The 15,934-nt window shown below is 35.4% G+C and overlaps 1 protein-coding gene across 5 annotated transcripts in view; it reads left to right on the top strand.

The window, feature by feature from the left end:
* Positions 1 to 14,891, top strand: part of LOC137396226 (serine-rich adhesin for platelets-like) — an 89,017-nt gene extending 74,126 nt beyond the window's left edge. For 4 of the 5 annotated variants that reach the window (XM_068082406.1, XM_068082409.1, XM_068082411.1 and 1 more), the window contains 10 exons: positions 1,804 to 1,872; positions 1,965 to 2,029; positions 3,909 to 4,138; positions 4,657 to 4,767; positions 6,780 to 6,918; positions 7,904 to 8,182; positions 8,733 to 8,994; positions 10,128 to 10,287; positions 11,600 to 11,824; positions 13,076 to 14,891. In XM_068082406.1, coding sequence (XP_067938507.1) covers positions 1,804 to 1,872; positions 1,965 to 2,029; positions 3,909 to 4,138; positions 4,657 to 4,767; positions 6,780 to 6,918; positions 7,904 to 8,182; positions 8,733 to 8,994; positions 10,128 to 10,287; positions 11,600 to 11,824; positions 13,076 to 14,403 — 2,868 coding nt within the window. In that variant the 3' untranslated portion in view covers positions 14,404 to 14,891. The remainder of the gene's footprint in view (positions 1 to 1,803; positions 1,873 to 1,964; positions 2,030 to 3,908; positions 4,139 to 4,656; positions 4,768 to 6,779; positions 6,919 to 7,903; positions 8,183 to 8,732; positions 8,995 to 10,127; positions 10,288 to 11,599; positions 11,825 to 13,075) is intronic. The other variant, XM_068082408.1, reaches the window with a different exon arrangement.
* The last annotated feature ends 1,043 nt before the right edge of the window (positions 14,892 to 15,934 follow it).

Below are 15,934 nucleotides of genomic sequence, written 5' to 3'. Positions count from 1 at the left end.
CGGTAAATTGTACATGTAACTGCAGCAAATGTTAGCCGGGTGCAGTTTGACGTAGCCTGTCTTGACAAGCTGTTGTTTTTGCGTAGTTGTCCCCCGTCGAGCGGCGAGCAACAACAGCTTGTCACAAGACGTACTGCACCTGATGCATCAGCTGCACTTATAGGGAGTTGTTCTCTTCCGTCTACGAGGCTTGGCCGCGATGTTATGTCGGTCGCTTCATTGGTAATCATGAAGTATCATGTAATCACGGATTTCACGCAAAAATTTATGTAGAAAAAAACAAGATTACAACGTATAACCAAAGACCAGTTTCTGTGATAAACTTTAGTAGAACTTAAGAATAAAATAAACTCAAAATAAAATCCATAAGAACAAATAAAACTGACTGATACAAAAATAGAAATAAAATTGACTGAGCGCACAAATAACGACATGTTTAGTCGCTGTTGTTGCCTAACTTCTCAAATTCTAATAAAGTTTACTGCAGAGAGGGGTCGCCAGTTAAACGTTCTTATCTTAATTTTTCTACATAAATTTTTGCGTGAAATCCGTTATGATTACCAATGGAGCGACCGGAATAACATCGCAGCCGAGCCGCGTAGACAGAAGAGAACAACTCCTTATAAGTGCAGCTGATGCATCAGGTGCAGTACGTCTTGTGACAAGCTGTTGTTGCTCGCCGCTCGACGGGGGGGACAACTATGCAAAAACAACAGCTTGTCAAGACAGGCTAAGTTTGACGTAATGCACGTAAATCAATTAGATCAATTGGTTCAGTGTTTTTGTAGATCATTGACTGTCTCAGGAATAAATATTATCTAATGCATATTAGTTTGTTTAATGATTAAAACTAACTACCCTAGGACACTTATATTTTGCTAGTATTTAGTTTCGTGAGTAGCATACAGAGTAAAATTTTGCTGCAACTTAATTTCGCAGCTATGATGAGTGCGAAAATGTAGTGATGCAAAAATAAATGCAGTGGAACAAACATAATTAGATTCCTCAGGTTCGGTTCACCAGGAGGAAAAAATTTTCAATTTGGGACTAGTTTGTAATTATGAACCGCAGGCAGAATTGTGTGGCCGAGATCGGTAATGCAATTGGATCGCTTGCTGCCATTTGTTTCTTGGACTATCAATAAACAAAGCTATTTAATTCCGCATTTTCGTTCGTTATGGCAGTTTAGTTTCGCTCATGAAATTTTCACAAGAGGATGACTTCGCGAAAACGCGAAAGTTAAATGAGGCAAATACATAAGTGTTCTAGGGTAGATATATATTTATTAGAGTGAGTCAACCAATGACGAAAGAGTCTACCAATGAAGGAAATATATGTCTAAGGTTTTTTATATTTCTTTGATAGCGATTTGGCATCTTTAGCAGTGAGTGACACACCTGCATATCAGGACGACATTACGATTAATATGCCATTGTCTGTGTCTGCAAGAGTCACAAAAGTTAAACATCAGTGAGAATGACAGTAATATGAAGTGTGCTGTAGTCTATCATGGCTATTAAAATTCCTTTGTGTCTCAGTTTGGTGTGCTGTCAAGCTGCGGGCTACAACTGAACTCTTTCTGTGTTGCTGTGGGACGAAAAAGTCACCAGATGAATGTAAAACCTTTGAATTGGCGCCAATGGAATGCTTGTTCATGCATCCAATGTGTCCATATCTGTACATAAATCTACTTCTTTTTTGTGTGGTACCACTCATTGGCATCTCCTATTCACCGGTGGGTGGGGCATAATCTCAGTCTTTTGAGATTCAAGATGATAATAAAAAAATTACTTTTCATTTTAGGTTCCATCATCTGCATGGAGTGACAAAGGAGGAAAAGGCACCGCTTCATCAAACTTCATACTCAAAGAGGTAAAAATCTTAGCTTAATTTACGGTTTGATGCAGTTAATTTGCTCTGTGGTGATAGCTTTCGGAAAAACTCTGTTATTTTCTTTTTTACAGAAAACGAAGAAGAATTCTCCAAGTACTTCGAGTGGTACTTCAAGGTCTCTCCGCAGTCAATACACGTGAGTTTGCCTGTTGCCTCAAATGGACAATATTTTAGCTTCACTTTGTGACCAAGCTAAGACCAACACAGGTTTAGATTCTCAACAAACTTGGTCTACTTTTAGCCATTTCCGAATTCATCTTCTCAATTTTCATTGGAGACTAGTACCCAGGCAGTCTTGTGTGTTGTGAGAAGATAGTCAACTGTGTCGCGAAAATGTAGCAAATAGTAACTTCGCAATTATTCCAATCAGCTCTACAGTTGTTATACTGTCAGCCTACTAATCTGAAAATCGCCGGTTCGAATACTGCACAAAGCAATTTTTTCCCAACCTCCAATCGTAGCTTCAGATAGATGGACAAACAGACAGACATGGTTCTTAGTACGGTAAAGATTTATCTATCACACTTTTTACTTCAGTTTGTAAAATGCAGCACATGGTTTAGAAGAAGACAGCAAATCAATCCCACAGTCTGGTAGTTGATTACCCTTAATTAAAAATGCACTTGCACAAAACTTTGGTCAGTTTTATCAGAAACTCGGTACATGTATTTTTTATCGCTTGCAATTGTTTTTTGACATTCAAAGTGATCTGACAGTCAGGATGCTTCAAAATTAAAAATTAAAACATTTGATTGCTGTTAAAGCGCTCAGAAGAAATATACATGCATATATGGTGTTACTTGTTTTGTGGCTACCTGTCTCTCTTTTTGATATCTGCTATTACGTTCAAGTCGTAGCATTACGCATCTCTATTCCGTTTGTTTCTTTGCAATTATAGGCGCCATGATCGCACTATCACTTGTTCATTTTAATGTCTATTATAATTGGACGCAACTTCTATCTCAACCAAAATTTTAGTTTGGGCAAAACAAAAAGATGTTTCAAAGGCTGTATTTTCTGAATTTTGACTAGCAGTAAGTTAATTCAGGTTAAACAACCCAGAAAATCAGCTTAGCCCTTCAACCATGCCCATTAAAATGACCTCGTCCAGATATCCTCGGCTACAACCGTTGTTGTTGTTAAGTTAATGACCTGACACATCTGATTAATCTAAGAACTATAATCTTGGGGCTTGGTCTTCATGCCTCAACAGAGAGCCAACCCAAGCTACTTAGTGTCGCTTCATCTCTTGCCGTAAAGCTGTTAATTATTGTAAATCTACAAGTGTTGGAGATAATCTAATACCATTAAAACTTAAAACAGGTTCCTTGAAAAGACACCAGAAAAGTGTGTAGTCATTGCTGATAGAGTTTTCAATTGAGTTCTGAGACAGAAATTGTTTTCACTCAGTTCTTTTGTTTAAGTTGCCTGATAAGAATGCTAGAATGGCTCCAGAGTGCCTGTAGCAGGATAATTAAATACCACTGTTACTTAGCTTGCTCAAGGTCAAAACAGATCGGTATGTTCCAGTGACGGGGTTTTTTCTGAAAAATTTCTACTGAACCTCTATTTTCTGACATGACAATACAGGTGAAATAAGACCAAAAAAATCTAAGTGCTCCAAGCCATTGTCCTTTTGTTTATAAGACAATTCTGTCAACTAGTGATCAAATAGAATACAATAACTTTCTGTTTTCACAGCCTCATTTAAAGGGATTTTTTCAAGTAATTAGCGCATTGCACGAGCTACTAAATTGTGGTATCTAAATTATAGTAAAATATGGTATCTACTAAATTATGGGATAGCTACAGTTTTCTATTTAATGGCATAGGCTTAGAACGCCGAGTTGGTGCAATCTTAAACATTCTTTACCAACGGTATTATCACTTATACTATCAACTAGTTTAATGTCCTATTAGAACAAAGTAAAATGTAGTTGATTATTTCTACTGACTCTATGCCTTCATTTGATTTGTCAGCAACGAGATCTCTTAAGATTGTCATTCTAATTCAGGTCTCAGCCATCTTTGCTCAATCCAACACAGTCAAAGATGGAGAAGAGCTCAAGAAGTCCATCGAAAGACAGGAGGTCAAGCAAAGATTTTATCGCCACTGAACTAGATGGCTCGATGCCAAAAACCAAGTTTCGAGAAGAATTCTTGCAAAAATTACAAAAAGAAACAAGCGAAGCAAAAGGAAAAGAAAATCGTGAAAGCAAACAGAGCTTATCTCCAGACTATGAAGGTATCGTAACCATCGTTAGATCTTATGGAAATTATTTGGTAAAAACTTTCTGGTTCATAAAATGAATATGAGACAATTTAAATCTTTATTAATACAAAAAGTAAAAGCTGACTATGTCATTTGATACAGGACAGTAAATGCCCTAGTCAACTTTTAGTAGCGCAGTGTCAACCGTAATTACGATATCATCTAGAATTCTTTTTCATGTTCCTTGTCATTTATGACATAAACTCACTTTTTTATTGTTCCAGACTTCACATATTATACATATTTAAAAAGCAATTCTTGCATGCTTTGTAGCAAATTTTATGCTGCAACTTGAAATCCAGTAGCAAGTTTTTTAGGTTTTCAATATATGTTCTAAGCCAGTAGAACCACAAACAAGAGGTAAAACATTGCTGTACAAAATTGGCACAATGTTGGACACAAAGCTTTGGCTATTCTTATTGGATCAGAGGTCAAGGCTGAATGTTAGAGCTGTGCTTGCTGACTAACAGAAGCTGACTTTCCATTGTCAGGTTCACATGGCACCCTTTTAAAGAAGAAGAACAAACCATCAGATACTAGTAGATCGAGTAGTAAATCATGGGACAACAAGAGTCAAATAAGCAGTATTCTTAAAAATGGAGGTGAGTTTACATTCATCCATGATTAGTATTGCACGGTAGTTCTTCATGTTTAATGTATGGTAGTCTTTCATGTTTGTGATTAATCGGAACTGGTGACCGCACGAAAATGAAAATCTGCGAAAAAAACTAGATGACTTTATTACGTGTAGATATGAGCTTCTTTTTTATTAATTGTAAGCATTTTCCTTTTTTTCTTAGCTCGTTTACATGATTGTGAGGGTAGATAGCATGTAATAGGCATGATAAAGGGTGTCACAAGTATGCTGTACTTTTACACTTCTAAAAATGTAACAGGAAAACAATAAAGCGTTATGACCGCTATCATAGTGATGCTCAAGTAGGGATCTCACTGGGTCAAAGTATGAAAGACATTTGTGTACTTTGTATTTATTTTTGTCATTTGTTACTTTATTGTTTTAATTTTTGATTTTTAAATGAATATAGTTTAATTTTCAACGCGCCTAAGCTGTAAGAGCTGACCAGTGAAATATTAAAGGATCACTGCACAACTCTTCTTACGGTGTTAACACTTGTAGAGCGAACCAAGATGACTACCAGTTGTGAGTGAAGAGCAATAGAATATATACTACATTTGAGAGCTTCAGATTTAAACTAGGCTAAAAGTTAAACATGCATTTCTAGTTAGACAGATTAGACAGGTGCTTTTTAGTTAGACAGGTTAGGCAGGTGTATTTCTACCACGAGATCAAAGAGTTTGAAATGAAAAACCACAAAATTATTCTACACCAAATTTTCCTTTGAATCAATATCTGTCAATGAGCCATGGCAGGTTTAGGTTAACGCCAACCCAACTATATCCATATAGTTGGGTTAAATAACTCTATGAATAAAGTTATTTAAAAGTGACTCTTCATAAAACTAAGAACACTGTTAGGCAACCTCTACAACTTTTTGAGAACAAAGACACAACTTCTAAATCATAACAAGCATAGGTAGCTTTATACCACAAGTACAATATCACATTAATACTACAGGCTAGTCTCAGATGTTAGAGTTTTTGTAGAGAGTACTAGCTAAATAGGGTGATGAGTTTTTGTGTTATGAAACTCTTTTTTTGTTAACTCATTTTTGTACTTAATCACCGTAGTAGAGGTTTGCGTGGTTGTAAGTGGCTTTCTCATTTCATTGTGATAAATACTGAAGAAATAGGAAGCAGAAGTCATTCTCAACCAGTCATCCTTTTGGTGCATTCGATACATTTGGGCAATATTATTTGGTTCGATTAAATAGTTGCCACTTTCACACTAGTTCCTACTCGTGTTTAATATTTTAACATTACGCTAACAAATATCTATATTAGGCACAGAGTATGTGTTCATATATGGAAATAGACCTAGGAGTTCAGATTATAGATACAAGTGTAGATATGTATATGCAATCATAGACAAATGGGCTCAATAAAGGCAGGGTGCGAACTCGCTGACAAACCTTACAATGAATATTAGTTGGAGCACATACTTTTAGCATTAAACTGGCAATATGTGATTCGGTTGGGTGGAGGGCGCGTTGTGGAGTCATGCCAAAAGCGGTCTATAATGTGCATGGAATGTAAATTGGAGTGTTTTTCTGGTGTCGATGTTGAAGCTGAAAAATTAAGTTGATGTTTGCCTACTATATTTTGTACAGTGTATATGAAAATGTAACTTGCGAAGCTCAAAAATATTCATACAATACATAATACAAAACTATTTGAGTTTTATGCGAGTCACTAAACTTCATGTTTCAAGGGAGACAATTACAAGTTTGGTTTTATTCAGCCTTTTAAGATTTGACACAGTCATGGTAAGAGTCTGGTATCAAAAACTCAGCTCTTGCAGTATTTTAATTAGTGATATTTTTTGTGTATGTGTAGAAATATGTACACAAAATCTTAGTGATAGTTGTTCTATATGAAAGTTATAAAAATATCAACTTGTATCCCTGTTTCAATTAAAAGTTGACAAAACCTGTCGACTGACGTTAGGATAACCTTGTTGCTTAATGCTATATAGGAGGTGGGAGCAGCACACCTACAGGAACCCTCTCTTCTCAGTCTAAGAAACAGCCACCGGTGGCTGCTCATGGGCGACAGTCAAGTGTTCCAAGCTCTACCTACAGCAGCAGTTCTTCAGGCCAAAGTGCAGAGTTCAGGTAAATCTTGTAACAGTTCTTATTATTATATTGTGTCAGAAATGATATTTATACTGTATATAGAATAAAAGTTGTTAGTAATTCTTTAAATTGAACATGGATTTGGTGTTTGAAGGTGTTTGATTTTCTATTTACTTTTTACGTCTACAAAACATTTAGCTCAAACGATTATAGAATTATACATATATTCAATATTTTATACTATATTATGTACTGATGTGACAAACTGTTGTAAAACGCCAACACAATACCCATAATGCACCAGTGATGCACAATCAATGCTTCACTGGTCCTAAACAATGCAGCAACACTAAATAAATGTAAGTAAGTAAGCGAGTAAGTAAGTAAGTACCTTAAGTAAGTGTGCGTATTTTGTCTCAGTAAGAGAAATCAAGTTTTGTATATATGCTCATAAAAAACTGATCCTGACTGAAAAATAACATAAAATAAAAATTTAAAACCATAAAAATCATATTAGTTGGTAAAAATGTGATTAAGATACGACATACACTGAGATCTAAAACAGCGTTGGCATAGGTTCACTCTAAATTTTATCACAGACAGACATTTCGAGGGTAGTTTTGTCAAAACCACCCTCGGATATATCCACTTTATCACTACTGACACAATACAATATTGCTACTCCAACAAATGCTCGCAATATTTAAATAATACAACAGTAGCTCTGCATTTGTAAAGAGTCAACATTGCGTTACTAGCTTTATTGAAAATATTGCATATTACTTTGTAAAGCTTTATTATGCCCCCCATTTCATAATCTATTTAAGTTGCAATAAATGAGTAAGTGATCTCTTTCACATATTCTATAGCAAGTAATGTTTTTGGCAGAAATTCGTTGCGCATAGTCAGTTTAAAAAGAACTCCTTTACTGACATTGGCAGCTATTCAAAGAAAAATATTTTAGGCTTCAAGCCAACATTATTATCTTTTGGGTCACTAGATTTATTGCTGTCACTTTGTCTAGTAGGGGCAAAGAAGAGACGACGGAAGGTAAAGTATCTCCATCCTGCTCTAATCCACATGACTCGGGTTATGAGTCAGGCACCGTTAGGTCTAGAAGAGAGGTCATAGCTCAAGTTCACCATCACGAATCAGCTACCATGGTTCGGGGAAAGAAGGACATTAGTCGAGAGTCTGCCTATGAGTCAGGAACGATACGACCCAAAAAGGAAATGGCTCCCAGCGCCGAGTTTGCGACATTGAAGAGAGTAAAAAGGTCTCCCACTCTGAGCCTTACATCCAGGTAAGTTGCAAAAAATGGAGTTTTAGAGCTGAAAACGCGGGTCAAGGTTGAACTACACAAAGAAAAAAGTATATTAGTTAACTGGCATTGTGTGATGAGGCAGAGATCTGTCTAGATTATAATGAGTCGTTCTGCAACAAAAAGTTTTTTATTATTTTCTATATATTTATTCATCTTGATATATTCACCAGAAGGTGTTAGGCAAAGTTTTCACTTGAATTTTATGTTTTAATAGTCGTGACTGAATAATGGTTCATTTTTACTGCTGGTATAAAAAATTCTAAGAAATGCTTTACAAAGTTATAGCAAGAATTAGCAAGATTCTACTATTAGGCTATATTAGTAGTAGTATAAAAGTTAGCAGAATCTAAAATCATCTAGTTTGTTTCCTCACTGTATGGAAACTCATCATACCATAGTCTGAATATATAATATGAAAACAAATTTACCATAAATGAAACTGCATATCTTTGAGTAATGTTCTTTTTACCCAAAGACAGTTAAAATATAATAATACTTCCCCAAACTGTAAATATTTGTTAAACTGCAGGTCTACACCTCGAGGAGCCAGCAGTGCCATAGATTCCATACCTCTGTGTTTCGAGCAACTGACGACCATGAATGTTTCAACATTGCAACAGCTCTGCGCAAGCTATATTCAAGGTCAGAAGGTCATGAAAGGTCCTGAAGGAACACCCAAGTGGAATGAAATCGGTCTGATGGAAGAGCTACAACCAATATTTACTAGTAATAAGCTAGTACTTTACAAAGGATATTGGAGGGCTAACCCGAGTGAGCTCTTCACTGTCATGGTAAATAAAGTTATAGCAGCTAAAGCCAATATCTAGGAATGCTCAAAGTAGGCTGCTCTGCATCTTAAGTTATTCTTGGTGCAAAACTTATAGTATTTTAAAGCCTGGAAGTACCAAAAACACTTATTTGTGCTTTTAACTAATACAGAAAAAGTGTGATGGTTTAAAATGTTTTAAATGGGGTAGCTATGAACTTACAAAAAATTATGCTAGCTTTTCTGCTTCACATGCAAAAACATCAAACATACTTTTACTGGAAAACCATTCAACTTTTTAATAACTGGTATCAAAAAAGTAGAAAAATAACTAATACAATAAAAACCTGCACAAAAACCTTTCACAAACTTAGAGATTGCATTGTAGGTTAAAATGGTTATATAAAAAAAATTCTCTTCAAATTCAGGCCTATGATGCATAAGTCATTGACAACAGTTACCATATGAATAGACAACAGATATTGTATTTTTGTATTCCATATTTTGCATTTTCATGTTCTACAAACTTTTAACATACATCCTATAATTATGTTAGATGCTTCCATAAATATATTTTTAAAATTTCGCGTTAAATGTATTCTGGCAGTAGATTAATGACCTTCAGTGGTGGCTGCTTTATTCACGATCACGTCATATGTGGTCTTTTGAAATATTTAGTGTTTAATTTTATATAAACACTCACCACGGTCTTCACTAAATGAAACAATTTACTTATTCAATACGCCCCGAGTATATATATATATATACATGTATGTATATATATATATACATGTATGTATATACATATATATATATATATATATATATATATATATATATATATATATATATATATATATATACTCGGGACGCCTGTAAGCTGAAAAAGCAACATAATCCAATAGGCCCATTCTAGAGGCCTCTAAAAGTTCCTAGTTCCTAAGTTCTTAAAACATAATTGGGCATACGAGAGATGTCTGCATCTACAACATACAAAATTAATACAAATTCAAGGTTTTTTCTATGTTATGAAGGCGCTGCTTTACAATGCCTAAAAAGCTGTTTTCAGTCTTAATAGCAAAATAATACTTCTTATATTTGTGTAATCGCAAATATTCGTCAATAGGTAAGCCGCTATGTGATTTACTTCTGTTGCAGTTGACGCTGAGAGAGCCGGCCAAAACACAAACATATAAACCCAATCTACTGCAGGGCTGTGTCACATTTGAGGCTAATGTTTCTTCACATCTCATTCCAGCTAGCTTGTACGCTGGCAAAAAGCTTATGAAAGCAACCGCTGCAGTGGCTGAACCTGAAGGTAAGGGCTTTTCAAACTCTCTTCTCTTTGTAAGAACTACTTCTGACAACCATAGCTTTACCATTCCTCAGGAAGTTAGAGCTGGAGGAGTTCTGATATTACCAAAACCTTTTGAATATTTTGCCTAGTTAGTTACTCAAATGTTTCAGCAGATAAAAAAGGCCTGACTTGTGAACATTAACTACAAGTTTTCTTTTGCTCAAGAAAGCATCTTCATATAACCATCTAAATTATAAAACACCTTTGTGCAACAAGAGCTTTTGCTCCCAATACAAATAATTTTACTTGCCTATTTGTTATTATTTTGCCTCATGGTCTATTTTGCTTCAAATGGAATTGACCAGTAATAATACGGTCATATATATTTATCAACTAGTCAGTCAATTGTTGGTGTCACTTCTAGGTTTTGTGACAATTTTTGACTGACCACAGGTTTTGGTCAGCCATCTATATATATTATACCTTTCTAAATATTATAAAACCAAATCTATCATGCGTTATTCGTCACATATCTACTCTTAACATGGTAAATTCTATCGGTTTTAACTTCAGTGTTGTGAAAGCCAGTTTTTAGCTATGATACATACAGTATGTGAAGTCTGAAAATGGTCAGATATATAAAACTATATGTTATAGAATATAGTTTGTGTAAAAGTCACACCCGCATCATGCACCCAAGTTTTTCATAAACTGTCCTACTTGAAATATTTTTAACCATTACACTGGACAAGAAAATTCAAACAGTTTTTGTTGTTGTGAAGAGATAAGGGAACATATGCATGATGTCGATGACTCGGATAATAACAGATTATTATTATTATTATTAAAGTTGTTATTTTTATTGCATCTGCTACCAAGTTGAAAATTAAACCAAAGATACATATGAGCAACATAATGCTATACGTCTTATGCTTATATGGATAATAACATTGAATAACGTAATAATATCTTAGCTTTTAGCCAATCATGAAACATTTGTTATCATTTTATTCAAAATAAACATATATTGTAGTGAGGCTAAACTCAATAGCAATTTAGGTTTACACAAACTCTTTCAGTTTAATATATGTAAATTTAATTTCTTTAATTGATAACAGCCAATTATCAAGATGTTAATAGCTAAATATTAATTTTGAGTTGGTTTATCTTGATTGTTTTTAATATTATTTTGCTTTGAAACTAAACCATACGCAGCTACATGTCTGCTTTTGTGATGAATAAAACCTTTAGGCGGCACTTACTGTTTGAACTATAAAAAGCTTCCAATATATCAGCCTATGTCCCAGTAACTAGAGCTGTGTTTACATTGCAGAAAAAAGCTCAAAAATACCTCAGCACTCAAGACATCTTTCGACTCCAGTGTTTGCCTCGCAGCTGTCAGTTGATGACACCTTGTTAGCTAAAGCATCTATGCCAGAAAAGCAAAGAGGGAGGGTGCAAACACAACCGATTCAGTCTCCAATCTCAGTCACTGAATCACAGTCTACAGGCACAGGCTACAACCGAGACTCTGTTTTCACGGCCCAAAGCAGTCGAGGTAAATACATTGGTCAAAATATTTTCATGTCGCAGAAGCTTTGCTAGTTGGCCCAATCTTCACCAGTTATTTTTTATAATAACTGTTCCAACAATGGCAACACAATTTACTTCTATTGTACAGAGTTGTCTGATCTTTCACTAAAATCGTTTAAATTAGAAAAAAAAAACTCATATTCTCATATTCTCATATTTTTAGCCTAGAATAGCATATTTATAAACCATTTCCCAAACTACTTTTTTTGGCTAAAAAGAATTTGATCACGGATACGTCATGAATTATAAGGCTGCAGTGGTGAATCACTAGCTATTATTATGTCGTGATTAGACAATTCCCAATATCCTAGTATTGCTATCCGAATATATTATTTGTATAAAATATGTCACCATGATCAGCAATATTTAAAACGTGTGTTTTGTATATTTGCGTTCCGTATTTTAACAAACCCTTTTAGGCACGAAGACAGCTTACAAGTTTTTGGCTACGTTTTATACTTGACCATTATAATATACAGCAGTGTAGCTACAATTGCAAAAACTGGGACAGTGTGCCAAATTTGCGTTATAGATAGAGATAGCTGATGTTTCCAATGAATTTTGCTCAAATACCACGCAGAGATTCCTGTACTGTAAGCTCTATGATATCTATCGCTTACAGTTCTGTTGTACTATAGCGTTAACCCGCGACTAAAAACCAGTCAAACACTTTCATACAATACTAATTCATTCCAAAACACTTGGAATGTTAAAATCATTTTACGCCAGATAAAATCTTCCTATAGGATTATGCAGTAATTTTATTTATCTTACAGCCCAAACCCCAATGAAAACCATGTAATAAGTATACTAAATATTACACATAGTAATGAAGGGTATTAAGAGCTCATCATTTCTTCTGCGCAGTGTCTCTGAGTCATGATTGACAATCCCTGAGTGACAGCTCTACTCTTCGTTTTAACTTAGACAGAGCATTGCTTACATGATAGGCTAATACAAGGAGTTCTAAATTACCGCCAAATAACTTATATTAAATTCAAAAAATATATATTAAGTCTTTCTTATGTGCTTATAGACTTTGAAGTTTATGATTTAGTTTTGTTTATTTTTTCTTTTTTCATACTGTTATACATATAACATAGACATATATGAATTTAGACACAAATTTACTTTTTTCTGTATGTATTTAGACCATTTTCATCAAGTTAACCGGTTTTTACAAAAATCTTTCATCAAATAATTCTAATTGTTTTAGACTCGGTAGCATCTGTAGAAAGCAGACAAGAGAAATCGGGTGGCAGTAACAGAGACCAGAAAGTAACAGGAAATGAATCAATGGTAGACAGCGTTCAAGAGCAAGCAGCTGTCGACAGCATTCTCCAAGCTATAGCTGGTGAAGACCAACCAGACAATTTGGACACTCCTGATGAGCCGGCACCGATGCCTTCCATTAAGAAGGTCGAACCAACCAAGCCAACTAACAAAGTCGAACCATTTACATCAGCAGTCAAAGTGCCAGTTGCAGAAAGGTTCAAGGTCGGTAGACCAGATCCATTCACTGGTGCTACTAATAACAACAAATATAACAGATTTATACCAGAGATAAAGACTTCTGGCTTAGTCAAAAACCGAATTGCCAACCTCAACAATAACAACAATAATAACAATAATAACGATGACGAAGACGACGAATCTGATGACGACTTTGACCTGGCTCAGCTCAACTCAAACAACAGCAACAACATTGACGACCTGCCAAGTGGTGCCGATGCTGATTTCTCTTTTGCTAGCCATTTTCTGGAAATGGCTGGTGGCGAACTTCCTCAAACTCAGGTTGATACAAGCGAGACGTCATCTGAGTCAACGCCAAGAGGCGCAACCGGTCTGTCGAGATGTACCGATAAAGTTTCGTATTCGCAAAACGTAACGTGTTTCGTGACAATACTGCCAGCCCTGCCACGCGTAGAGTCTATCAAATCATACCTCGAGCGGTTGAAAAGTGAGCAGAGATCAAACGAAGATTTAGAATTGGATGTCATTTTTGTTCTTCTACAAATATTGAACATAATTTTCGGGTTGCATGAAAACCAGTTGAGATTGGACTCTGTAAGTATGTCTGATTTTCTAGTACTAACTGATTCTACTAACGCTTCGACAGTTCATTGTCACATGGTCAATGTCACTCAGTCAGCCAATCAGAAAATAGGGCTCACATGCGAAAAGCTTAGAATGCTTCTCATGCAAGTTTCACACTCGACAGAATCACTGCTCAAGTCAGTAATCTTCACGACTGTTGATGACATGATACAGAATGCCGAAGATTTGGGTGACTTGAAAACGATTTCGGCCATATTACAATATCTTCTGTGGGGTCCCAAGGAAGATGAGGTCAAGGTCATTACACTTGCTGAACACCGTCGCCAAGCTTTCGAACTTTGGCTTCAGTTAGCTCGTGGAAAGCTGCTCAGCGGTTTGGCCTTGAAACCAATAGACAATCTTAAAGCTCACATGGTGACTGCCTTTTTAGCGAACACCAATGGTTCAGAGCTTTTTAAGATAACAAAATTGCTCAATACTTACTAAATTGACTTACTAGTAATGCTTGTGACTCATTCAGTGGATCAGTGAATCACTCTTACAAGCTTGTTGGCTGTTTAGTGAGCTACTAGTACTAATCTGTTAACCGGTTTAGTGAATCAATCACTATCTAAGCAGATGGTATCACTTTACATGACTTAACTAGTTTACTACTTACCTTACTCATGTGGCATTAAAACTGCTGAAATATCAACCAAGTATTTTTAGTTTTTGATTGATCTAGTAATCCTCATGTGGGTATGATGAAGGTTTAAGCAGATCTGTAGCTTTTCACTGTATTTAATTATATTTAAGTAATGGTTGACGTAGACTACTGCACAGACTATAAGTTTGATTAACTTTTTGATTAAATCTAAGAGACTAACATGATAGCATTATATTCCAGATGAGATGCTAGTTTTTCAGGCAGTTCTTTTTTCTTTTGATACCAAATTACGCTTATTTTTGTATGGTTGTTACAATAAAATCTTGAAAGAAAACCTCTTTTCGTTTATAGTTTTAAAGTAAGAGAGGCAAGTAAATTGATGATGAAATGATCAAACGCATTAGATTAGAATAGGCAGTTTGGTCATCAGCCAATATTTGATCGCATGAGTTGTTACATTTGCCTACTCGCGCTTAGTCCATAATTTATTTGACCAATAAACTAACTGTTTTTGTTATTTTAGAATAACTATTTGTTTTAAAACACCTAAAATTGTTATATAAATTTTAGTAACATAGTTGACAGTTACAAGTGTCGGCTGATTGAGGAAACATCCAATAATCAAACTTGAATTTATCAGCTTGTTCAACTAGATTAGTGGTAATCAGTACGTACAACAAGGTTCTCAACCTTGTTGGACGTACTAAATACAACCAGTTCCATATACAGTTTTACCGAAACCTTTATTAAAAAATTTCATGATTTTCTTACATGTACAACAGGTGTACATTTTACTGGTGCACAAAATCAACAGCACACTACCATCACTGTTCAAAGACCAATACAATGACTGACTCTCAACAAATTACATGTATTTTCAGTGTTACTTCTGTTGTTGCCTTTGAGAGGCCTCAACTGTATCTTTCAGACTGATACACTGGAACCCTAGGGTTGAATCAAACCCAGGTTACAAACCACTCAACTCGAAGGACTATGAGCAACAAGGTCTTATCGAGTCGCAACAACTTTGAGACTGCCTGCACCTTACTCAGCTTTTCACTGCTGCAAAGCAACTACTTTAGACCAACCAGTTTAGAAAGAACTGGCTAAATCCCATGTGACTACCTGTAGAAAGATAGATAATCTATATATATATATAGACACATTTTTATGTTTGTCTTTTTGTTAAACCCTGTGTTCTGTTATAGAAGTTCATGCGGCCTTGGATTTGATCTCGAGACCTCTGAATCTAGAGGAGGCATTCTTAACCATTAAGCTACACACAATTCTATGGATTTATAGGGCAAATAGTATTTACATTGGTTAAAATACCGCTTGCTTGGGGTTAATAACTAGCACGGTTGACCGTTA

Source organism: Watersipora subatra, chromosome 5 (genome assembly GCF_963576615.1).
Source record: "Watersipora subatra chromosome 5, tzWatSuba1.1, whole genome shotgun sequence".
NCBI lineage: Eukaryota > Metazoa > Bryozoa > Gymnolaemata > Cheilostomatida > Watersiporidae > Watersipora > Watersipora subatra.
Note: the sequence above shows the minus strand (reverse complement) of the source record. Positions and strands in the feature narration are given on the sequence as shown.